The 26,221-nt window shown below is 40.9% G+C and overlaps 1 protein-coding gene across 2 annotated transcripts in view; it reads right to left on the reverse strand.

Annotated features, from left to right (window-relative positions):
• The window catches only part of slc7a11 (solute carrier family 7 member 11), a 52,985-nt gene extending 27,408 nt beyond the window's left edge, over positions 1–25,577 (reverse strand). The window contains exons 1-4 of one of the 2 annotated variants that reach the window (XM_042418054.1): positions 25,491–25,577; positions 25,275–25,392; positions 25,106–25,182; positions 24,887–25,004 (exon numbers count right to left, since the gene is read on the reverse strand). In XM_042418054.1, the coding sequence (XP_042273988.1) occupies positions 24,887–25,004; positions 25,106–25,182; positions 25,275–25,287 (208 nt within the window). In that variant the 5' untranslated portion in view covers positions 25,288–25,392; positions 25,491–25,577. Of the gene's footprint in view, positions 1–24,886; positions 25,005–25,105; positions 25,188–25,274; positions 25,393–25,490 lie in introns of both variants that reach the window. The other variant, XM_042418055.1, reaches the window with a different exon arrangement.
• Positions 25,578–26,221: the final 644 nt, after the last annotated feature.

The following is a 26,221-nucleotide window of genomic DNA, read 5'->3' on the forward strand; positions in this document are numbered from 1 at the left end:
GTGGAGCTCTACAGCACAGAGGAATAAAATATATCAGACTTTTAAACACACACAAATTTCCCTTTCTGTCTCTGATAGTTTCAGATTTTTCTGTGGTTTTGAGATTTTTGCTTGTGACGGTCTTTCACTACCCCAAAACCATGGGAAAGAGAAGCCTTTTTTACATATAATACACAAAGACATTTCATGACGCACTTTGGCACAAACTGTTGACAATAGGTGTATTGTTCATTCCTGGATTCATGTGTCTTTGTTCCTGGTATCAAACATGAGGGTGTTTTTTTGTAAGTTTAACAGGAAATCCCCACTGTTATTTGTGTCATTTAGAGGAACATCTCAATCTCAATCGGATGACATTTACATTTACTTCAGCAGATTTGGTCATCACTTGACAAAAATATAGAGATTCAGTCAGGTGCTAACAGGAGGTTGTATGTTGGGTTTTTCTGTTCAAAAACAGTCTGTCGTCACATGTGAGTGTCCTCCTTGATCTCTCTCCAGCCATCCACTGACGCTTGGTCCATGACCTTTGACCTCTTCCCAGTGAATGCTGCCAGGTATTTTCCTGACCCTGTGATTGGTATTTTGGTGGACAGTGGGTCTTTGATATTTTGCTGAGATTAGATGACTCAGAACTACTATCTGTTTCTGGCATGACGTCACTACAAACACGCAGCAATAACATTATATTATTGCCATTTCACACGGTTGTTCACTGTGTTTACCTTCATTAAATCACTTGAAAACGATGCCAGGCTGCTGCAGAATAACCAGACACAACTCTACACACATCAGACTCACACAACCCTGCAGAGGTGCACCGCAACGCCTGATTTAGTCTGAATACGGCCATAACTCAATATTCTTTATATGTTGGAAACATCACATTACTGAGCTCATTAATTCTGTGCATCACTACCTCCATCCCAAGTTTCTTTTTTTTTTTTTAGCAAAAGTGGCATGTCATGTTTTCTTCCTTGAATACATCACAGAGCTGTCTTACAATATGATATGAGCATACATGAGATACAATAGGATTAAAGCTGAAATAGCGTCATCGTGTGATTGGCTTAGCTGTTTCAGAGCTACGAGACCAATGATGTGACTGGCTGAGAGTGTATTTATTAATCACCACACCTGTTGATCTATATTCACCTTCATCTAGCTCTTTTGCACTTTCAAAGTCAGAATCAGATTTATTTGCTGGTGTCTGATAAGCGATATTCAGGCACATGTACATACTATTTACAGACAATACACAATATATAAGCTCTGTACAGATTATATAAAAGACAGACACTATACATAAAGTGCAAGAGTGTGGTATTGCAACAAGAATAATGTGCATCACATATGGGAATGAAATTGGGATGTATGAGTATTTGTACCAAGAACTAAGTGTAGCTATGGCATAGCAGATGATACTGAGGCCATATTCATAAACATTCTGAGAATGCTCTCTGAGAGCTCTTAACTTAGCCTGAACATTTTTAGTCAGGAGTCCTATCTGAGGCGTGATTTAGGAAAATTCTCAGAGCAATTCTGAGCAAGGAAGCGATAGAAACTTTTACCTTAGTGAGGAGGTGTGGTGGACCCCGTTGCTAGGTATGACTCATTCTTTTAAAAGGTGTGATTGGAAAAAAAAAAAAAAAGAAAGAAAAGAAATAAAAATGCACTCTTAGTGATAATGGACATAGAATGGAGAGTGGAATCAATAGGCCTAATCATAGAATTTAGTCTCTATTAAGACATGGTGTAATTATAAATACTATTTTATGTAATGAAAATCTCTGTTGAATAAATTATAAGCCACACTTTAAAAGTAGCCTATGAAATGTTTGAAAACACAGGCCTACTTGCGCAGTAGCCTATTCACATGCTGATAGTTATATCTATTTTCTTACATATATTTACCCTGCTGGTCATTTTAGTATTTAATCTATTTGATATTAACAGGGGAAAAACGGCTCAGCTTTCATCAATTTCTGTGATTACTGGTCTGTCTATATAAGTAGTAACGTTGGTTAGTGTGTAAATCTATTTTTTCCAGGTTCCAGCAAATTCCAAATTTTTCTAGTTGCCAAATATCTTGAGATGAGATCGACCACAAACATTATCCTTGCATGATCTAATCTGTGGCATTTCATTAATTTACTGTCATTCAGTGTTTGGAGAATATTTCTCCTGCCTCTTTGTCATTCTGCCAATTTCTCCTCTGCTTAAGAAACTCTTAAGACTCTTAGAAGTCCTCCTCCATACTCATCACAATTCTAAGAATTTTCTTAGAATTTCATCACTAGGAAGCTTTATGAATATGGCCCCTGGTCAGCTATTTATGAGGGTGATGGCATAAGAAACAAACTGCTCCTGTGTTTTGGCTGCGGCTGTTTTGGTCAATGCGGCGCCATACTGGACTGCGGCTGGAAAGTTGAACCAGAGTCAACTTTTGGAGAGATGCAACCCGACATCACTGAGGCTAAAATCTGCGTTGACCAATCACAGCCAGAGATCAAACTGATCAGAGCTGTTAACTCTGCCATGAGGGAGTATAAAGACATTACTAGGATGAGGAGAGGACATTTCTCTTCGTTTGATAACGTTAAAAGTAAAGTTAGACTTTGCTGTCTGCTTCCCGATGAGAGAAAAAGAGAGAGAGAGAGCTGAGAGCACCAGCAGGAGAGAGAGAGAGAGAAAGAGAGCAGCGGTGGTCGAGCAAACTAGACAGTGAATGAAACTGAACTGGTAGCAAGAAAGCCAGTGAATCAGATCAATAAAACGTTATTTTTTGATTGTTTCTCAGTGGTTACGTTCTAAAGCACAAACAAACAGGCCCACAGACCCCCACACACCTCCGCTCGACCCTGTGGCTGAACGCCACACCTCCTGATTTGGTCTGAATATTATATGCCTGAAACATGCAGTAAAGGAAATTCAGATCGTCAGCCAGGTCTTTGTTTGCATCAGCTGGGGCGTGTGGTCCTCTGTAGTTTGTGATGTTTTACAAGCCTTTCCACACTGATGCAGACTGAAAAACTGCCAACAATTGACGACTTTGTGCTGCTGTGCAGGAATTAACCCAAATAACAGGTGAAGACCAACACACAGTCTGTGCTTGTGTGATTAAAACAGGGCCCTTAGTCTTACACAGGAGCCCTTAGTCAAAATGTAGTTTTAATACTGTAGCGGTAGAGACTACAGTACCCATAATGCAAACTAACTGACTTCCGGGTAACTCAGTAAACTGATGTCAGTCACCTAACTCCATGGTGTCCTGTCTACTTCATTATACATGGTGTGAGGGAAAAAGAACTCAAAAGCCTTCGTGCTCTGCTATAAGCTGCGGATGTTTTTCTCAGTGAGCAGACACTTGGGGAGCAGCTTAGTAGTGAAATATGTGCAGAAAACAGCAACAAATGATGCATGTTCTCAAAGGCAAAGAAAGCCAGTGAGTCTGCTTGAGTCTGTGAGGTGCTAAGCAACAGAGCCTGACCAAATACAAACACAGCGGAGAGAAGAAGAGAAACAATGACGCGGCATAAAAGTTTTTCTGAACATAAAACAAATGGGGGGAAAGATGAAATGGCAGTGGCAGTTGTACAAAAATCACACCCAGAGCCCTTTGACTTCTCATTTCTGTCAGAATGGCAAAGTTGGATCAGATGATTTGAGAGATTTCATGTCACATCAGGATTAAAGGAAAAACCCGAAGAGTATCAGGTGAATTCACTCCTATATGCAATGGGGGATGCAGCAGAAGATATTTTGGGAGTTTTGCCAGTGATTGATGAAAATAAAAATAAATATGTTGCAGTGAGAGCTGCATTTTAACAATGTGTAGGGAAACACAATGCAATTTTTTAAAAGTGCTCAGTTTAACATGAGATCTCAACAAGAGGGAGAAAGTTCAGAAGCAGTCATCATAGCAGTGCACAAGTTAGCAGAACATTGCGGTTTTGGAGTGCTTAAAGATGAACTCATAAGAGACTGAATTGTGGTTGGGATAAAAGACAGGAGGTTGTCAGAACAGCTGCAAGTGGACTCAGAATTAACCCTTGCAAAGGCAATAGAAAAAGTGAGAATGTTAAGAGACAACATACAATACTGCACAGCATTGCAGTGGGAGGAGACCGCAAAACAAATGTTGATGCCGTTAAGACAAACATGAAAAAAGAATACTGTGTTCCAGCACACAGAACAAAATGAACAAAGACCAAAAGTCAGATGCTCAAGGTAAAAAGGAGAGGGCCTAATGCAGAAAAAGATGCAAACATGCATGGAAAGACTGTCCAGCTAAAGACGATGAATGTTGAAAGTGTCACAAAAAAGGACATTATGCTGTAGCATGTTGCAGTGGTCAAGCAATACACAGGCCCATCAGACAGTGGTACTCAGGACTACATGTTCTTAGGCGAAGTGGATTCACAAACTACAAGGCTATGGATGGAGAAAAATTTAGTCTGAATGGGGAGCCATTAATTGGCAGACATCACATCCATACCAGAAATTGTCTTCAAGTCAGAGCAAGATAGTAAGCTGCGAAGACCACTTAAAAGACTGTTCAGACCAGGTCACAATCTCCTGAACATAAAAGGCTGCTTCCAGTACAAAATGATGGCCAAAGGGCACTCTGCAGATCAATATGTGCATTTTGTGGCAGGATTGACACTACCACTGTTGGGCCTACCAGCAGTAGAGGCAGTGGGACTGGTACACAGGGCTGATGAAGTGACAGTGACACAGACTGAGACAGACTTCAAAACAGCATATCCAGCAGTGTTCCAAGGGCTTGGTAAGCTGAAAGAGTCATACCACATAGAGCTGGAAGAAGGGGCTACAACCTACGCCCTCTCAACGCCTAGACAGGTTCCTCTACCTCTGAGAGAGAAAGTATGTGAGCAACTAGATAGAATGGAAAACATGGGAGTCATATCAAAAGTAGCTGAACCAACAGTCTGGTGTTCCTGAATGGTTGCTGCTCCAAAACCAATGAAAGACAAACTCAGGATCTGTGCGGATCTCACACCACTGAATGTGGCAGTGAAGAGAGAACACCACATATTACTGGCTGTTGACCAAATACTTGCAATGATGCCAGATGCAAAATTTTACATAAAACTCGATGTTTGACCTGGATTTTGGCGAATCCCAACTCCTGACTACCTTCATCAGTCCTCTTGGGAGATACCTCCTCAACCGCCTACCCTTTGGCATTGCATCAGCTCCTGAACATTTTCAAAGGATGTCGCAGATGTTCGAGAGTTTTTTAGGGCGTGTTATGTCATGTAGGTGATGTGTTAATGTATGGACGGAACAGAAGAGAACATGACCAAAGTCTACATCGTGTGCTACAGAAGATACAGGATGAAGGTCTCACTCTAAACGAGAAGTGTAGCACATGATCTTCATCAGTCACAAGGTTTCCGCAAAAGACATTGAGCCAGATCCAAACAAAGTTAAAGCAATCCTACAGATGCCAGAGCCAACATCTGTATATGACGTGCGGCGCCTTATGGGCATGGCAAACTGTCTTGCTAAGTTTGTGCCACAGTTGGCTACGGTCACCGTGCCACTCAAAGACCTACTGAGAGAGAAAAGTGAGCGGAACCACTTGAACCACCAGAAACACAGAACACAGTACAGAGGGCCACTGATCCAGACCACAGTCCTGGACGTTGAACGTGCTGTTAAGACTGTCAAGAGTCTATGAAAAAAAGACACTGACTAAATCAGAGCACTACTGGCATACAGAGCCGCTACCCCAACTTTTAAGTAAGCTGTATCCTAAATGGCCAAACTTGCAGGCTTTTTGCAGGAAGGATAAGGAAGGGAGGTGTAAGCAAGCTGCACACTATAACCTCCACCACCGGTCGAGAACACTCCCAGAGCTCATCTCTGGACAGAAAGTATGGATCACCACAGACGAAGCTCCACAAACTGTATTAAGAACTGCCAACATGCCAAGGTCATACTTGGTAGAGACTGACAGGGGCATTCTAAGGAGAAACAGAATCCACCATAGAGCCACAGGGAATCCTCCTGAACAACCACCAGGCACTAGATCAGGCAGAGTTTCAAGGGCTCCTGAGAGACTCTGTTTATAAGGAAAAGTGAATGAAACCTAAATTCAAATAGGGAAAAAACAAAAGGACTTGACAAAGATATAACACTGTTCCTAAGTGTATGTACCCATAATTCAATGTAAGTGACTTCCAGGTAACTCAGTAAACTGTTGTTGTTCACCTTACTCCATGGTGTCCCTTCTCCCTCATTATACAAATACCTTTTATTATTTAATTTTATATTATTCTTACATGGTGCATATTCATGAAATGATTTGTGTTTAATCAGGTTACCACAAACGAACTGTGGCAGGGTAGTATACCAGTATAGGGGCACTGGTTGGTTTCTGGGGCTCTGGGTAAAATATAATGGAGCTGTTTTGTGTAGTCTGCAGTGTGATCTGCACATGATGGGTACTTGAAGCAACAGGATACATACACAGCACACAGAGAGGAAGAGGACAACAGGGGCCCACAGCTCATTTTTGTCCTGGGGCCTCCTACAGTCGCAGGATAAACTTGCCCTGCAACCAAACACAGTGATGAGACAGAGATTATAACCTGTCTAACGTAGCATGTATGAACACCACTGATGAAATTAGCCTTCAGCAGCTCAGACGGGACATCGGCATGTTTCAGCATGAATGTAACGAGTTGAATTAAAGTATTTTGGTAGGGTTTAATAAAGTCCTCAACAGAAGATAACCTAATTCTAAGTTTGCACTTAGTGACCTAATACAAAGCACAGGGGAAATAGAGCATTTGACAGTTTTAACATGTCACAACAGGAAAAGCATAGGTGTAATAGTGTTTGCTCATTGTCATGACTAAATGTGACACCTGAGTGGAGTCATTAATGTTACTAGTTACACCTGTGTTTTTTCTACTATGAGTCGAAATGAACAAGGCTCTTTTAAAGCCTTAAAACTGAATTGGGCAAACATAAGTCCTTATCATTATGAGACAACAGTGACTATAATATCTACATTTAATATTGCACTTCCATTAAGTTAAGTTTAGGGGATTTACAGCAGACAGATTTTAAAAATGGTCAAACAGATGATGAAGTGAGCAGAGCTGCAGTTAAAGGACAGGTTCACAATTTCTCAAGTCTGTCTTAAAACATTTGTCAGGTTCCCAAATGAACATTGAAACAGGTTGTTGCTTGCTGTAATCATTTCTCCTGTTCATACTGACTGTTAGAAAGAAAGATAGCCACTTGATTTGACTAACTCAGACAGCTGAATTCCACGGTGGCCCTGAGGTGCAAAGGACGACAATATTTCACAAAACACAACAACAAAACAAAAAACACAACATTTCACAAAAAATGATATGTTTTTTGTGAAACGTTGTTGTGTTTTCTTGTCATGTTCCCTGAAATATTGTGTTTCGCACCTCAGGGCCACTGCAGCATCCTCATATTAGCATCAGATAAACTTTTAAATACATTTTTTTTTCACAGGACTGTGGATTTTGTCCCTGATCACTTGTATTGTAAGTGAGTGCATTATGAAGGGATCTTCTAATGGTCAGTGTGAATAGGAGGAATGATTATGGCAAGAAAAACTTGTGTCAGTGTTCATTTGACTCATTTCATTTGACTCCTAACTGTTGTTTTAGGACAGACCTGAAAAATTGTGAACCTGTCCTTTTAAGACCACTTGAGTCAGAGACAAATCCAAATGAGGTTGAGACGCATCCCTGGTATATAGTACCATCATACAACTTGATAGCATCCTTCATGTCTTTCTCCTCCTGCCATTTGAGACACTGGAACTCTGCTAAAAATAAGTCATTTCCAAACCAATCCCAGATAACCCTGATGCCACTATGGTTATGTTGGAAGACTTGAAAAAGCGTATCCAGACCAACAGAAAGCATTATACAAATGTTTTTGCAGGCTGAGTAAATAACCAAAGTGAAGAAACTGATCCCGCATGTAATGTTGTTGAAGTTCCCTTTTAGTGATAATTTTGATAGCAACATTAGAAATGGTTCCAGACAATGGATTCTACTGACTTTGGTGATCCCCTGACTTTTCCTCCAGTGCCACCAGCAGCTTGACATTTTTTATTTAGACTGAAATGTCAAAGTATGTCTTGTCCAATACTTTGGACATATATACTGGTTTATGACCAAATACTTGAAAAACTAATTCCCAACAGTTTAGCTACACTTTGTGTTTAGTGTAATAAGCTAATATTAGCATTCTAAAATACTAAGCAAAGATAGCAACCATTGTAGGTTTGTGAATCATGTCCCAGCAGCAATCAGTGGGGAGGCAGTACAATGAGGTGCAGGGGCTGTGCTCTGAGTCACATTAAACAGCATGCAATCTAACTTTCACTATACATGTCATGCAGTAGTCCATAAAATTGTCCACAACAATACAATAAAAAGCACACACATATGGAGTAAACAAAACACCAAAACACAGAATATGAACACAGATTCCATGCACAATATACTGCTCCTCTCACTCTCATTGTGAACATGTTAGCATGCTGGCTTTAGCATTTAGCTTAAAGCATTGCTAGTACAGTATAGCTGCTAGCATGGCTGTAGACTCTTAGTATTTTTGTATTTTGGTCAAAAATTACTTAATACCATGGTCTTGACTACACTTCAGCTGTTGGTAGCAAATATGGAAATACTTTACGAAGAGAGTTTTTTCTGTCTATATACCGGTGCTTTTTTAGCACTGAGGAACTATTCTATAGTTTCCAGTGTTATTTTAAGGCATGTGGGAACCCTTATTATGTTCCTTTATGCAATTGAAAGTCAGGTTATACTACACACTGCTGAAGGGCAAACACATATCAGCCTCTGCACATTCCTCTCCTCCCACAAGAGAGTAGTAGTAAAGTCTGTTGTGAAAAAAAGTGTAACAGCCTGCGGCTTGGGTGGAAACAGGCCATACAGTTTGCCAAACCAAATTTGAGATAAAGACACTGGATGGAATTTAAGGCCAAAGTCATGCATCTCTGTATAAAGACATACTGGAGATTCCCGGACACCCACACAGTGATAAAGACTGAGTTCTTTACACAACAGAGTGTTCTGAAATTTTCAGGAAAATGGTGCAACAGTGGAGTGCTTGTAGTGAAGCTGCTGTGTAATTATTGTCACATATTTTGTAAATTTGTTTCTTACAAAAAGTTGCAATGATAAGGGTGATGAATGTTTCTGCAAACAGTTTTCCCACTGTGTGTTGTATATCCAGATTACATTTTGGGGTTTTCTTTGATACGCTGTATCTCTCTTATCACTGATGTTTTAGCCACAGCAGCAGAAACAGCTTGTAGAATCAGCTGGGCTCTCTAATCTCACAGCTGCATGTTTTAGGACTGCAGGAGAACAAACGACTGGAATCAGACTCTGACACTTCCTGGCATTTCAGCGTATTCCACAACACACACATGTTGAATGCACCATATTGTTTTGGCATCCAAGATTGATCACTCAATCAATCATGCATCCCTCATTCATGACAGATTGTAACCTCTCTGTCCACGTTTCTTGATTTTACTTTTGGACAAATTACAAATAACCAAATTACACTGTAAAACATGTCACCTCGCCTCCAAACCACCTCCAAACTTCTTCCCAGCAATCATTTGGACATAGGTTGAATAGCTCTCACCATCACTCTGAACATGGGTATTATTATTGCTCCAAAACGATAGCTGAGATGACATCCACAGAAACAACCTGCATCCATTTATAAAATCAAGACCTGAAAACATGTCTGATACCACTTCAACACAGAATCCAGTGTTGTGCTTGGCAAAATGCACACTTCACGTTGCTGGGTGACAACTCTCCTCTCTCAAACAGACAGAGATGGTCCAATCATAGCTTAGCAACCAGAAACGGCAGGTCTGTCAAGCTTTGGATTTCTGAACATGTTGAAGTGGTGTGCATGGGGCTGTAGTAAGAAAGATACTAAGTCTCCAAATAGTTTGGAGGGTGGTGACTTCTTTTATTTGCCTTCCCAAACCCAAACCTAGTTGAGCATAAAGAATAAATGTACACTGTTTGTCTGCTTTAAACAAACCGCTTATGTTAGCATGCCTAGCTAACTAGGTAATCACCTACAGTAGTAATCTAACATTAGCTTTATTACTGCTAAGGCCTAGAGTTAGCATATCATTAGCTAACTACATTATTGAGCAGGGTTACAGGTGACATTACAGGAAGCCTCGTTTACTGGAAGGCACCAGTCCAGTGTTGTTTTGAGGTCTGTTTCCCCACCAATTTGTGTTTCTTCTTACCTTAAGGGCCTTGATGCTTGAAAGTATGCTTGAAACTTATGATGTGTCATCTGGCCATCTTTAAAGGAAAAAGTGTTTATGGCTGTTCCGAATGGCTGCACTTGGGGCTAAAAGCATTGTAAAAATTGGGATAATCATGCACACTTTTGTAAAGTCTATGGGAAGGAATTCGCTGTGTTGCACTCTGTTGTACACATGAAATCTCAAGAGCTTGAGAGGACATCCCACCAATTCCCTCATTGGAAAGATGTCTGGGAGGAAGGGGTTTCAGATAGGCCTCTAATCTGAACCCAACCTCATCCCTATCCCCTTTAGCTTTAGCCTTGCATTTTTTTGCATCATTACACACTGCTGAGTTAGTATTATACATATTATATATGTAGTAATTATAAGTAATTAAATTAACATTTATACCGTCTTGCAAGGTTCTCATTTTCAAGCAGGTCAGTTAGGCATATTAGTAACTCAGCCAGAGAGAGATTTGAACAAGCTCACGGAGTTTATGTTAGTTAACCAGCTAGCTATGGCTGCTCAAATCTGCCAGCGAAACTTGTTAAATCATTAGCAAAATGGAGAAATCATGTGCTGTGTCTCAAATCACATACTTCTGTACTTACACTTAACATTTTGAGTGCATAAGTGTGTTCACACTGAGAAGTATAGGAAATGCAATGCGATAACGCGAATGCTAACGCTAGCTAATGCTAATTTGCGATCGTCATTTCCAGTAAGTGCACAACGGCTGTGTTTGATTTGAGACAACACTACCCTGTCAAAATTCACGCACTATGCCAGTAATATATAGTGTACACAGTGTACTACATGAAAGTGTACTAACAGAAGTATGTGATTTGAGACACAGCTATGGACTCATTGAAAAATGGTGTGTATGCAATGCTAGAAAGGAACCCCTAACAGGTATAGCAAGAGTAACTAAGCTTAGTGAAGGGTCAGTTTCTCTATTGATGAGTATTTAGCTTCATTCTTGAAAAGTGCACCAGAAGTTTATTACTTCTGTCTTTATAGTTGATATAGCATAGTGTCAACTTGACACCTTTTTTTCTAAAGGATTCCAGCAAAGCTGTTTCATGTTCCGTTAAGTCACCACCAGGCAGTAGGTTTGTGGCAAAGCATAAGTGTTTCAGTAATTGTGTTTGTATCGGGTGAGCTGCTCATGGTAGTCGACAAAGTATAACCGCCGCTGGTGACAAACAACAGAAAGAGAAGGACTTAGGGAAAAAAAGGGTGAGATAAAAAGGGTTTTCTCTCTTTTGTTCTCTCTGTGTGGGATGAAAAATCTCTTTGCAGATTTGATACGCTTCCCCCTCCAGCTAAATACTCTTGTCAGTACAAGTGTTTAAAGGCAGGAGAGAGACAAAAGAGAGGCAGAGACACACAAAGACTTCAATACATTTTGAGTTTGACAGCCCTCCCACAAAAATGTTGAATGTGAAGACAGAGCAAGCCAAGGACACAGTCACCTCTGGCAGAGTCTCCCGCACAAACTGCCCGACACAAACATGCAGTACCATTCTCGCCCTTGCCTGAGCTAATGAATCCATGTAGACATCTCTGCAGAAGAGCCCCAGCCACCCAGACTCTCCAGCATTCCCACAGAGTGGGAACACACAGCTGGATCACCTAGCAAGCACAGACTGGCTGCATGTTTTTCCCCAGTGGAGGACAGTGACGGCGGCAATGATAGTGATCAATCAAAATGTTTACAACAGAATTCAAGTTGGCCCTTCATGAAAGCTGAATTCTAGTTCAACATTACCAATACAGGGCATAAGCATACAGATAGGAGGAGATTTATGAAAAACTACAGGAATTCAAATTTGTTTACTAAGTGTACAGCACTGTCTAAGATCTTTTTCTTTCTTGCTCATAGTTACCCATATAAATAATTTGATTCCCATTACTTTCATAATTACTGGATAAGCGTTTAAAGCTGCAGTCATTTATATTTTTATGTTAACAATGGATCATATGATCATGTTTAATGTGAAAGCCGTCGCTCATGGTAATGATAGGCCAATGTCAGTCACCATTTTAACTTCCCAGATGATTCAATAACAACATGGTGGAATGGTTTCTAAGCAACCTGCAGTGAAATTAAATTAAAATGAAAAACAATGACTGCTGTGTTGATTCCTGCTTTCTGCAGGATTACAGGATGGGTATTATTCTATAGTGATGATTCAGTATTAGTTGTTTCTGATGATCTCTTAATTCCCTTGCTACCCAACAACAAATAATAATTTAAGTGATGTGTTTCACTGAGTAAAAATAACAACAAAACCCTTCTACAGCTCTGCCATGGGTTTAGAAACCTGGCATAGGTCAAAGAAAAAACCTTCAAAGAAAACAGCCATCAGCCATCTGTTGTGTGTGTGTGATCATAGCACAGCACTTGTTGTAATAGGAGTTATGTGTATGGAATGTGGAGTAAAGCAGTAGCAAAGATAACAATGTCATAACCAGTTAGCCAGAGCTACAATACACACAAACACACACACCCTTTACTCTTACATTCTCTCTCTCGTTCTGTGTTGATCTAACTCTCTGGAATGAAGGGGTCAACTCAGTTCAGAAGAACCAAGACCCGACACAGTTTTTTCATTTTACTGCCATGGCTCTCTGATCTTGGTGTTCAGTATCTACCTTGGTCTACAGCAGAAAAAAAAAAAAGGTCTTTTATTTTGAAAAATGGAAACATCAAACAATGGCTCATTGGACCTAACTATTACTGAAATAGTTTAGTTTTGCTGCAGCGGAAACTATTACTGACAGAGTTTAGTTGTCTTGCTGTGGAAACTATTACTGAAAGAGTTTAGTTGTCTTGCTGTGGAAATTATTACTGAAACTATTTAGTTGTGTGGCAGTAGAAACTATCCACAGACGCTACCTGCATCCATTTATAAAATCAAGACCTGAAAACATGTCTGATACCACTTCAACACAGATTCCAGTGTTGTGCTTGCTTTGGTGGATGTTGGGCTTGGCAACCTGCACCCTGAAACAGTTTAGTTGCTGCAGTGGAAAAGGAACAACAACCTTTTTGTTTCTGCAGGGAGTCAGGACACCTGCTGATAGCTGTTTTATATTGTTTTATGGTCTAACTGTACACTGTAATAAACTGCTGTAAAAATACAGCCGAATTCTAACAGTAAGGTACTGTTATTTCTAAATACGGTAAAATACTGTCAATTTTGATGCTTTTTGGAGTAGTCTACTGTAAGATTTGATGGTAAAATACAGTATTTTCATTTTTGCCACCACAATAACAAACCAAAAGGTCAGTATCAGAAAATAGAATAACATTTGTGCATCTGGTTACCCAGTAAGTGACTATGTTTAATTTTTGCTAACATTAAGTTGGTACAATCCTAGCAAGCACCTGACAGGCACAAGAGAGCATTTCCAGGTAGTGTTCTTCAGTTGGAAGTTTGAATTTAAACAGTATTTTCACTGCTGATTGCAAGTCTTCAGATTGTTTTTGGATGACTGTTTTCTCTTGAACTACATATCAGTGAATGCTAATATTAGACCGGCCTGGTCTATACCTACACCTTGTTTGTCCCACGTGCATTTCATAATTAATAATAGCCTAAAATATAAAACACATAACAGTTGAAGTTGATTCAAATATGTAACCAAATTGACGAAGATATGTCATTCTATGGGTGTATAAATAGAGGTCTGTCTGCATATGTTGGTGATGCATTCAGTTTAGCTCAGTAGTCAGTGCAGTCACCTATGATCTGGAAGACTCACCTTCAAGACCCGGCATGGGGATCTCTTTCATAAGATAGTTTATTCTTAGGCGCTTATTTTAACACTTTAATATCCTACAATTAAAAGCATAATAAAAATAAAAACTGGATTTTTAGTCTATTTCCACTTTTATTCTACTACAAATACAATAACAACAATACCAGGTAAATAGGTAATGACCCGAACTACTTAGGTGTAGGTTGTTTTGCAAATGTCCTTCACTTCTCTGCCTGTAGGTTCCTGAGCCAGGAAGCAAAACCAACCACACAAGTAGCAGGCAGAGAGGGAGGGATGCCACATGTACAAAAACACATTTACAGAATAAATATACCAATACATACAGTAATTTACTAGAAAATTGAGATGTCCTTGCTTACACTGAAAATTGCAGGTACAAACACTGTAAACTAGAATTAAAATGTCTTTAAATGTTTAGTGTTTTGCATGTATGGGAAGCTGCAATGTAAATTGTTCAAGCACTGAGATGTGTCTATATATTTTATACTTACCACTTCATCAGCTATTTTCAGCTCAGCGGGTGATGGACCCAGTTTGATTGTTATCAACCTATTGAATAGGCGTTATCTGTCCCAGATATTTGGGCTAGTAGAGGCCTACTAAACCAACTAGTAGGTTCAGGAGGCTGTTATCCAATTATTTCACTGAGCCAATGTTGGTGGAGCCCAGTAGGCACAGGAGGCCTGTTATCAGGCATGTGCTGTCATGTGACTGTCCAGTTTCTCTGCGAAAACAAACAAAATGGCTGACATCCCTTTTATTCTCAGTGGAAAATGTAATATTACAAGATAGTTTCTGCATTAAAATGCGTGAGAAATTTGCATTTTATTTTCATAATCTTCAGTTCAGTGATTGTATATAATGTTTAGTTTGTCAGTTATTGTGGAGATTCTTTCAGGCTGTCTATCGTTGCTATGGTGGTTGCTATGGATGTTGCTTTTGCTGAAACCACATACTTGCATGTTGTTTGAATCACTGTCTTTGTGTTGTGTAGTTATCTGAGCTGTTATGTTATTTCAGCTCATTTCAGTCTGAGGAAACAAAAAGAGTGAAGATGAAGATGAGATTTGTCCTCCATTTCTTACAGCGTAGTCTCGTTCCAGATGAAAAGCTTCAGGGTCAGCATGGAGAGTAGGCATTCTTACAGCAACCAAAACCCATTTCCACATACATATTGAGCACTTCAGTATTGTATTAAGAGAGACTTGAGTTCAACTACTTTCAGTACTTACACACAAACTAACAATTAACTCTCTGCTGAGGAGATGAAAGCAGTTGAATGAGCAAGCGCTGAAGGAAGTTGAACTATCATTTAAGTTATTTAATGAGTAAGAGATGAAAGCAATTGAAATGTGAGTTATAATCTGATAGTACAAAGAATAGCAGTCTACAGGCCAGCCAGGGGCCAATGGTTAATAAACAATGAACAAACTAGTGACTGAACTGTTTAACTGATTAATTCGGATTGATGAACTGTACGTACATTCTGTACATACATTCCAGAATGTGATTTATTGGTGATAAATCCATTTGTGCCTTTTCTACCTGCTGATCCTGTTCAGGGTTGCAGGGGGGTGAGAGCTGGAGTCTATCCCAGCATGCATTAGAAAAGAGGCAATGGTTATGTTTTATTTCTTGTGGCTGTTCCTGCTAGCCTCAGCTACTTGATAAATTTATGGGAACAAGCCTCGAGTGCTAAATTTAATTAACAAAAGAGAAAATGATGGCCCAAACTGTGGGCAACAAGCAATTAAACACAACATTACAACATTATTGATTAAAGCAGTCAGCTTTTCCAATGCGAGCTGTACCCCCACACATCCTGTGGTCTGATCTGTTCTCTGCAGGCTGCACACACATGGTGACACTCTATATGGGACTTCAATGTGGGGTTTTGAAGCCTTTATCAGGCTTGAAATTCAAGTGGAATGAAACTAGTGCAGATTCCAAAATCAAACCACTGTAAGGGAGTCAGGGATATCCCCAAATGGAAGAAAATGTTTTCAATTTGTAACACATAAATGGAGCATTCTGGTGTACTTTGAGATAAGAATAGAAGGAGAACATGTCCACGTTTATCATCATAAATTACAACTGCTGTGTTACCTTGCCAGTAATTCAGTTTAACTGCATGATGTCTCATTTTAGCAACTTTTTTTAGTGCTGAATTGATTAGTCAGTCAATGGCAAATTAAATAACATTTTCAATTACTTACCTGATTCCAGCCTCTCTAATGTGACTATGCTGTTTTCTGTTTGGTTAGATTATAAATTGAATATATTTGACAAAACAAATCATTTAAAGACAACCTTGTGCTTTTGTGCTCTCTGTAATTTTGATGAGCATTTTTCACAGCTATGTGACATTTTTAGATTAAACCATTGTTTGTTTGTTTGATTACTTGTGATTGTGACTGCTGCTAGCCATCTGCCTCTTTCTTGCCAATTTTTCTTCCTTAACCACTTCTTTTGTTCTTTGGACTGCACTTATGAATGATTAGCGGTGAAACTCCATCCCTTTTAGTGCATATACACACATAGCATCACACATGCTGGTGTATGGGATTCTACAGTGAACAAAATAACCACAGGTGTTTAGACTAGGGACAAAATGTGAAAATTAGAGAAGGCAGGAAGGATTTGGATTTGATTTACTATATAATCAAAAATTTTTTAAAAACACCTCGAAATAGACTGTTTCCATGCATTTTTTTCTTGCATGTGAGGGCTTTGCTTAAAAATGTGAAAATTAGAGAAGGAAGGAAGGGTTTGGATTTGATTTACTGTATAATCTGCACATTCCAGCCACTCAAATGTCTTAAACCAAAATAAGCGTCATATCAGATACCTACTACCATTATTACTGGGCTTACATGATGGAAAATCCCCAAAACCCACAGTACAATGTCAATTTCACAAACAAGAGCTGACTCACTGACTGGGTGACTGAGTAAACTTTCATAATTTGATTTCAAAATCATTGTTGATGGACCTACTTAATATGAACTACAATATATGATTACACAATATAATGTAATTACACTTGACACTGACCTACAGTGATGTGTGTGTGACATATCTAAATCATTTAGATTAAGTGTTTATTTAATCTGACATCTCTCGTGAGTGAGCCAACTTTTTAAAGTGACTAACGTTATCAGCTCAGCTAGTAGCCTAAAGTTTTGTTTTATGGAAGTTGTGGTAACTTAGCTGTCAGTGTATGACATGATCAAAAAAAAGTTGGATTGATCATAAAACTCGCTTCGGGTGTTATCACTGTTTGTCGGACTACCAGACCAATAAAATATAAAACCTTTTTGGCTCTCTAAGACAAGACTAGGCTAGTTTGGTGTCCCTAGCTAAAGGGAGGCACAACTAAGCTGTCAGTGTTTTCCTGGCTCTGCATGAGAGGATGTTTGTGCCACTGCTTCAGCTTCAACCCCTTTACCAGTAAAATTCTTCGTATATCCATTTTTTCCTCACACTGACTGGCTGTGTGAGCTAGTGTTTGGCATAGTAATCCCATCAACTGAAGAATGACAGACAGCCAATTAGACAGCATGTTCACGTATTCTTCTGTAAACCCTCTCTGACTGGTCTTGCCTCCGTTCCGTTCATTGAAGATACAAAATTACAACATCTTCTTTACTGAAAAACCGCTCAAAGTGGAGAATTATTCGGGGCTACAGAAAAAGTCTTTGGGGCTACAGGCTGGAATGCCAGGCAACGGCCATGGTTTCCCCAGAGAAGTAAATCACTTTTTTGCTTTGCAACACTCCTGTTTCAGTGGGTTTTCACCCATAGTTAACATTGCTGTCACTGGGCAAAACAAAGGTAAGTTAGCTTACTCAGGACAAGTTACTGTAGCTTAGTTAATCAGCACCGGCCAAAAGTGGAGCTTACCACAGTTTGCATTATTAGCTGAGTAGCTAAACATGTGGTGACGCAGTATCCTGCATCAAGTACAGATGTTTCTGTGATTTGCCTAGGTGGAGGGAAACGACCAGATATTTATATGTAGAGGTAGCCCAGCCCAGTATAGTTCCATAGGACTACTGTACTGTGCCCGGAAGTGTGTTATTTACGTAATGAGGGGAAAAGTGAAGGTGCGGAGGTCAGGGTGGTGGATGGGCAAGTAGCATGTCTCGCTTTCATGCACGCTGGAGTTTGCATAATGTCACCTGCAATTAATGTTCACCTATATATTAACCATAACCACAATCTTTCCCCAACCTTAATCATACCATAGCTGCAATTTGCAAATATTGCAGAAAGTGAGCAGTTTTAAAAACACTGTCAGAGGACATAAAAAAAACAACTTGTCATTAATTAATAAATATACAGTATTACTGGATTTTGCAGAATTTTGGTCTGGTGATAGGATTGCAGTGGTAAGCCCATGCTGCCCGAAAAACAAAAACCTGTTCTTCATAGTTAATTTAACTCATTTAATTGAAAACTGCAAATTTGCCAAAAGGCATCAAGTTTGCAGGTCTTTTTATACTTAAAGCTATAGATTTACGACCAATGTTTTCCTTAGCACTATTTAGCATATTTAATGTCTTTAATACAGTTTCAAAATTGGGCTGTTTCTAGAATCTCCTGTCATATCTGAGGTGAGGCATAGTGCCTGACTGATAGGACACTTATAATAAAAGGCCAGGCTCAGCCACACAAACTGGTCTGAGCTCACTCTGCTTCCAGTTTCACAGACATACCAAGAAGACAGCACATGCTGCTACAGTGAGCCATGCATTTTTGATGCTCTAATCAGTGGGGATTCATAATCTATTAACCTGCTGCTTCAGCAAACTGAGGGAAGAGAAAGGAAGCCAGAAAAAGAATGTGAGAATGTTGTTGAGTTTGCAGCTTGTTGGCCACCAGCTTCAGGCTCCTTTTTTGTATTATTAGCTATTAATCCAATATTCTCTGCCAAGAGTGTGGTTAGTCCTGAGGTAAGTCCTGCTGGCACCACCGCAATTTCACCTATTCTATGAAATATAAATTACTGCTTAGGGCTTCACACAGAGGCCTGGCTTCTGTAGCGCCATGGCCAAGCAGAGAGGGAAGACAATGGCTGTAATTTGGAATGAGACAACACAGTGTTCAGCCAACACAGTCTTACAATTTAGTGAAATGGGCACAATCTCTGAAAGACAAATTACATGTTCTGGAGACCAATAGTGATCATTATGTTCCTTCTGAATGACAGAATGAAGAGACTTTCACATATTTTCTGATGAAATGATTATCTAATAGTTAACTTTGTCCAAGAAAACCATGTTTGTTGTTATGTTTCCCCATCTCCTCCTTCACCATACCACTGTCTGTCATGTCTCATGTCTGTGGCTGCCAATGTTAAAGTGAAATCAGTCACTTAAACTAAAAAAAATGATTCATTTGGAAAATGCATACTTGCTGCCAAAATTAAAAGTGAAATGAAAAGGATATAGGTCAAATAGGCAGTATTACCCCTAACACCACTGATTTAAGATTCAAAGATTTATTTTTCACATGCTCATATTTTCAATATGTGCAGTAAAATGCAAAGATAGCATACTCTAGAGAATGTACTGAAAGGCTAATGTGCAAAAATAACAATTAGAATAAAAGTATATATAAAATAAGGATTGGAAAAAAGAAATATAAAAGGATACAATTTCAAAGATAAAAATATATCACTTCAGCGATGGCAAATTCAGCTCACTGATCTTACTTCTCCATGAATGGAGTCACCTCTCTAAGCTCATTCCTGCCCGTTGTGCCCTGGTCTCATTGCTGCTGCCAACAGGCATCACATCTGCTACCTCAGATGGAACCATGCAGAGAACGGTATGATGCAGCCACAACCATGCATGCACTGCTGAGGACTTTCTTTACCTCAGTGCTGGTAATGGTGGGACCATTTTCGGCTGTGTGACTGACTCTGCTGTGACGAGAGTGAACTGGAACATGAGATTGATCTCTGCATTGAGGATGAGTCTCCGCATCAAGGATGAGTCCCCCGCTCCGTCCGGACCTCCATTGCCACCGCCAGATGCCTCTGCCGAGACTATCCCAGCAGCTTTGCTAATGGACGACGACGACAACCTCTCATCTGTGTCTGCAACACTGCTGACCTTCCAAAATCCCCCGCCGACTTCAGTCTGCCATGATTTCCCAAAGGTTATGGCCATGGCGGGGGAGCATGTAGGGCTTCCACTGCCCCTGCCTATCTTGCCCATACCAGTCAGCCAGCTATGTGAAGGCTTTTACAGCCCAGCTCATCCGGCTCAACCTGCCTTTGTTTCGCCTCGTCTCCTGGACACTTGGCAGTGTGTTGAAGTGTCCTGGAAGGAGCCACTGAAAACAGTGTCACCAGTCGTGGGACTGATTTCCTTCTTGAGAGTGCAGGGCCATACGGAGACAGGCTGTCCCAGTGTGCCACCCCTGGAAGAGGCCCTTGCAGCCCTCCTTATTCCTAATCGGGGTGGCTGGGTGGTGAGCAGGAAGCCGCAGTCTCCACTGGTGCAGGAATGGCGACATGCGGGAATATTTTTGAGAAAAGATTCCAGCTGGGCGTACAGCTGGCTGTTGCAGCCAACAATCTGGGAGTGTTGGGCTTCGCTGTCACTTGCCACAGTGGGCTCACGTCACATGTGGTTGGGACTCACCACCCTACAGAGGTAACTGCCATGGCTCTGGATGGGCTTTTCGGATCCATTTCTTCTGTTACTCAGCACTTCAAGAGGCTGGAAGAGGAGAAGGCGCCGCTGAGCCAATTGTCCACCCTCCCCACCTCTCCAGTCCTCCGTGACGCTGGGATGATAGCAGCCCAACCTGCCTCATCCAGCTGGTCACAGAAGCTGCATCATGCACAAAGCATTCATGCAGCTGCAGGCTGTGCTAGCCAGAAAAAGCTCAGCACTGAACTCTTAAGCACTATGTTATTATATCATCACTAAGGAATAATGCCTGCACCCACACATTGTCCAGGGAGAGGACAATTCATGTTTGTTTAGTGTAAGTACTGTCTCCTGCTGTTTATGCCACTTCCCTACATGGGAAAGCATACACAGCTACTCAACTTGGCCCTTTCAGTATCGGTCAGGTGGGTACTGCATCAACACCCACTGTCTGCTCTGGTTCTCCATGATGCCACAAGACAATCCACACATGCCATGGCCAAGGAGGCTGCTTTAAGCCTTTCCTCCTCTTCGTCTCATTCTTTCTCTGCTGAGGAGAGTGAGACAAGAGCCACTATCGAATATCCTGATAAACCCTGGACCACCTTTCAGCACGGTGGTAAGCAGAGATCACCCAGATGTTGGCGGCCCAGCCCTTGTCCATTCCCCAAGTTTAGGGGCCTCTGTCCCAAGATGTGGGCTGGATAGATACACTTCCCACATTGGGCCAACCTCTCCAGCACTGGCTGCTGAGGGGGACGGGCTGATGCCGGCTGGACTGTCTGCACAAGTGGTGCTGACCATCCAGGCAGCGAGAGCAGGATCTGCCATTGTTTGCTACAAAGCAAAGTGGTCGGGATTCCAATGCTGGTGCAGGGAAAGGTGATTGAAACCCTGTCGTGCAGGGCAACAGGTTCTCTCCTGTCTACAGTATTCGGTGGAAAAGGGGCTGTCTCATGCCACTGTTAAAGTGTATGCAGAGGGAGTGGCCGGTAAAGTCCTATCCAAGAAGCACCTTGGTATTTGGCTTTGTAAGTCTCCCAAACCTACAGACAGGCATGTAAGGACCCCCTGAGGCCTGGGTTGGGCCCCCTACTGCTACACTTAATCGGCTTGGATTATAGAGTAGTAGGAGGGCTGTGGCGACTAACCTATAGCCGGTCTGGCTCAGTGAGGCAGTCTGATGACATGTATGAGAAAGAATGAAGGTTACAATATTGTAACCCTGGTTCTATAAGCACAGGGTTAGCCCTCTACCTATGGACCCTACCGCTCCTATATTGTCCACTTGAGTGGTTTCGGGATGAGAGTAGCAGCAAGACACTGCTTTTTACACTGTGTGAGATACACGTAATAGCAAGGCACATCCTGATTGGCTGGCTACGTACACGCAGACTTCAGTGGGCGATTGCATGCATGTGATTGGAGGAGAGTATTACCCATATAGTCCAGTTGAGGGCTCTGCCTGTGCTTATAGAAGTAGGGTTACAATATCGTAACCTTCATTCCATGTCATGTGATTAGATACAGAAAGTAGGAATTCAATGTTCAGCCTCATGGAGGACAGTATTGTTTACATACAGACCTGTAGTTAGTTAATCCACATCCATCTGCATACACCTTATGTGTTTGGCAGTATTGTCAGTATGTATCTTTGCCTTTTATGCTTAATTGTATTTCTACAGTTTCATTTTGTGTAATCTCATCATTTTGAGAGTGTATAAAATATGTTGTATATTCTGTATTAGTTCATGCACAGTGCTAGCTACATGCTATGTTTTCTCTAGGTCATAGATCTATGTACAGTAATCTTGAGATTTAATTGCTCCATCATTATCATAATTCATGTTTATATTCATTAAGTACTAAAAAGACAATTTAGTTAAAAAGATTACTTTATAAGCTAGGCACATGATAGTTTGTTGTCAAATGCAATGCAGTTTAAGTAATCATACTTTCTGCATCTGTTTTCAGTTTTAAACTTCCTTAGCCAATAGACCTGTGGGCAAAATATGATTCTGTCTATAGAGTCTTAGTGAAAGTAAGGAGTTTATCCAGCTGTCAAAATACCTCACTCACATACAGAGGACAGCACGACCAGTGTCAGAATGGTTCACCTTGGACAGATTTCATAAAAGAGGCCTTTATTTAAAATTTAAATTCAATTTTCACATTAGCATTTCCTTGGTGTATTTTTTCAATAAAAAAAAGATACACAAAAGGGACTGCCAAGGTGCTTATTATAGCATCACGCTCAGGGGTACACTGAAGATTCTTTGTCAGAAGAGTTTTCTTTTGGATTTGCATTTTGGCAGCAAGTAAGCATTTTCAAACATGAAAATGATTTAACAATTTTACTTTTAATTCTGTCATACATTGCATAAAAAGAATATTTAATTTTAAACAATTGAATTGATCACAATACTGGCAGCCATAGACCACCATGTATTTCATGTAACCATTTTATGGTTGGGGAATAGACTTCTCTCTCATACTTTACATTTCATAACTTCAGAACTACTACAATTCCACAACAAAAATGCAATTATCAATAATAAATAAGTAAATAGCAGTAATAACAGACACAGTCCCACAGACATGGTATGTTGCCAGCTAGTTAACAGCTAATGTACAGTTGGTATTTTGGCTGAATAAACATCAGTCCAGCGTGCAAATATGTGTAAATGACACAAGGTGAAACTTTGCTAACATTCTGACTGAACACACCATAAAACTTGACAGCAGAGTATGGGGCGGTAAGTTGCTTCAGAATACAAGTGGATGAGTGAGAAAACAGCATTCATGCATTTTAAGTTTTCATTTCACAGTTCACGGTTGTTTGGTTTCCAGAGCTCCACACTCATTTCTAGTGAAAAGCGTCATGAATGGATGGAGGGAGGAGTCCTTTAACATAACATTAGTGCCACAAGTTAACATGGAATGCAATGGGTGCTACACTAACCTGTCAGTGCTGATGAAAAACAATGACTGAATCAGTCAGATATATCAGAAATTTCTCTGTACTGCTCAGTATAGAGTGCACTAATAAGTGTCTATTTGATTGATTTTAATTTTGAATGATTTTGGACAAACACTAATGAAATTAATGCAAATGAAATGGGACACATCTTCTGACAGGTGAGGCTGTTCCTCATCAATGTTGGGCAAGTTACAGAAAACATTTCATTAATTACTCAAGACACACCATGTAAATATAGTATAGGATTTTTTTATACTGGCCAACACCTCTCACAAGGACATATTAACTAGGCTTTTTTGGGCTGATAACTTAAAAGCTAACTTATAAGTGTTAACAAGAAAAGTATGAATGTGCGAGTAAGAGAAACAGAAAAACAGAAATCAGCCATCACAGTGTGACAGCGTGGCAAGTCCTCAGTGACAGAGGAGCGTACAACTAATCCTGTGGAAGGCTGACTGACATGGCTTTACTGATCCCACTTTAATTAAAGCTGCTACTTTTATTTATTTAATATCGCTCCTTCTCGCTCCCTGTTCTTTGGCTTTTATCCAAATGGGACCAGTGGGTACACTTGTGGCTTTATCACAGTGGCTATTAGACATGACAGCGATGTAATGGTGATTTAAAAGGAGGGTAATGTATGGTTGATGATCACAATAAGGTGACAGCCACAAATATGAAAAAGCAATTATTTTTACCTATAGACCATATATAAATCTGGACATAACGAGGTGTGACATCATCTGTTGGTTTGCATTGGATCCAGTTTGAAACCCAGATGTTGCAACTTATGGTAGGCATAATTTTTTCTGTTTGGAGCCAAGACCTTTCAAATAAGGACAGCGGGGTGTTGCCTTTCATGCTCTGAAAACACACCCCGCTACATCGGATCCAAGCTAACGCTATCTTACTGGGAACACTGAGCATTGCACACTTGGGCTAACGAAATAACCAGAAATATTGTTAACAATAAACTCAACATCCATAGATGGTCTTATTACCAACCAGTAAAGATCTACTGTCTTTGGCTGCTCTTTAATATCAAACCTGAAAATTATTATAGTAGGGAGAAAGGAAATATGTTGTTTTCTGTTATCTGGTCATGCTTACCACCAGCTGCCCATTCCTTCACATCAGAAATCCACTGTGACTCCATTTCATCTGAGCAATGTGGCTCTGTTTTTACTTCAACCAGCCTTGCAGTCTCATCCAGGAGTCTCTGGCAAGTCTGACAAGTAGTGTTATAGAATACTCAGTATTAAAACTTTGTATGATTAACAGGCCAAGTACAAACAAAGGACACAACAAAACCATTAAAAGGATACTTACCTTCACATATTTTGTGGAAAGTGCCTGATGACTTTTTGTTGGTTCCACGCCATTGTATGCGATGTAAGCATGTCCACCTGTGCTGTTTAAAGCAAATAACGAGGTTATGACGTGCAATCTAAAAAAAAAAAAAAGTATGCATACAAGAAATGGAAAAAACTCTGATCACCTGCTTTCAACATATATTTTGTTGTCAGGGCACAACGGGAGAGCTAGCTGTTCACTTGGTCCACTCCCTCACCGGTGGTAGTCCCTGCTCCCTCCTGGTTCCTACCACTCCATTTAATCTTTTAGTAAAATGTGGGTTTTGTGCTTGTAAAATTTAAATATTTCATCATATTTACTTCATTTTTGATCATAGTTACATATGATAAAAAACACATACCTGACAGTAGCATTGTCATGAAGGTGTGTGGAGCAGGTGGACCCAAACTCAGATGATGGCAGGCAGGCAGGATCAGAACCCCCCCCCCCCCATTTAGGGACGGATCCCAGACATCCCACAAATGCCACCAAGGGACACAGGATGGATGGCTGACGCAAGATGAGGAGAGGAGGAGGCCAAAACTGACAGTCCACAAGCCATGATAAAGAGCAGGTAGCTAGGGAGGTGGTGCAGGGTGTGGAAAACCAGGAAGGTGGCGCACAGGCAGGCAGCCAGGACACTGGGAACCAGGGAGGCGGCACTCAGGTGGGCAGCCTGAGGTCGGACAGGGGCAGAGCACAAGAGTTTAGGTGGACAACCAGGGGCCCAGACAGAGGCAGAGCTAGGAGCCCAGGCGAACAGCTTGGGGGCTGCACAGGGGCACAGAAAAAGGTCTCAGATGAGCCACCTGAGGGCAGGGGCAATGGCTGAAGCTGCTCTGGAGGGTGACCGATGCGCAAGACAGATGGCAGAAGTCGCTCTGGAGGGTGACCAGGGCGCAGTTGCTCTGGTGGTTGGGTTGCAGGCCGGCAGCGAAGGCAGAAATCCTTTGGAAGTCGGACTGCAGGCTGGCGGCGACGGTGAAACCCTTCAGGAGGCCGGGCAGGGGGCTGGCAGTGAAGGCGGAGCCCCTTTAGAGGTCAGGCTGCAGCCCGACAGGGAAGGCGAAGGCGGAACCCCTCTGGAGGGCA

Source organism: Thunnus maccoyii, chromosome 8 (genome assembly GCF_910596095.1).
Source record: "Thunnus maccoyii chromosome 8, fThuMac1.1, whole genome shotgun sequence".
Classification (NCBI taxonomy): Eukaryota; Metazoa; Chordata; class Actinopteri; order Scombriformes; family Scombridae; genus Thunnus; species Thunnus maccoyii.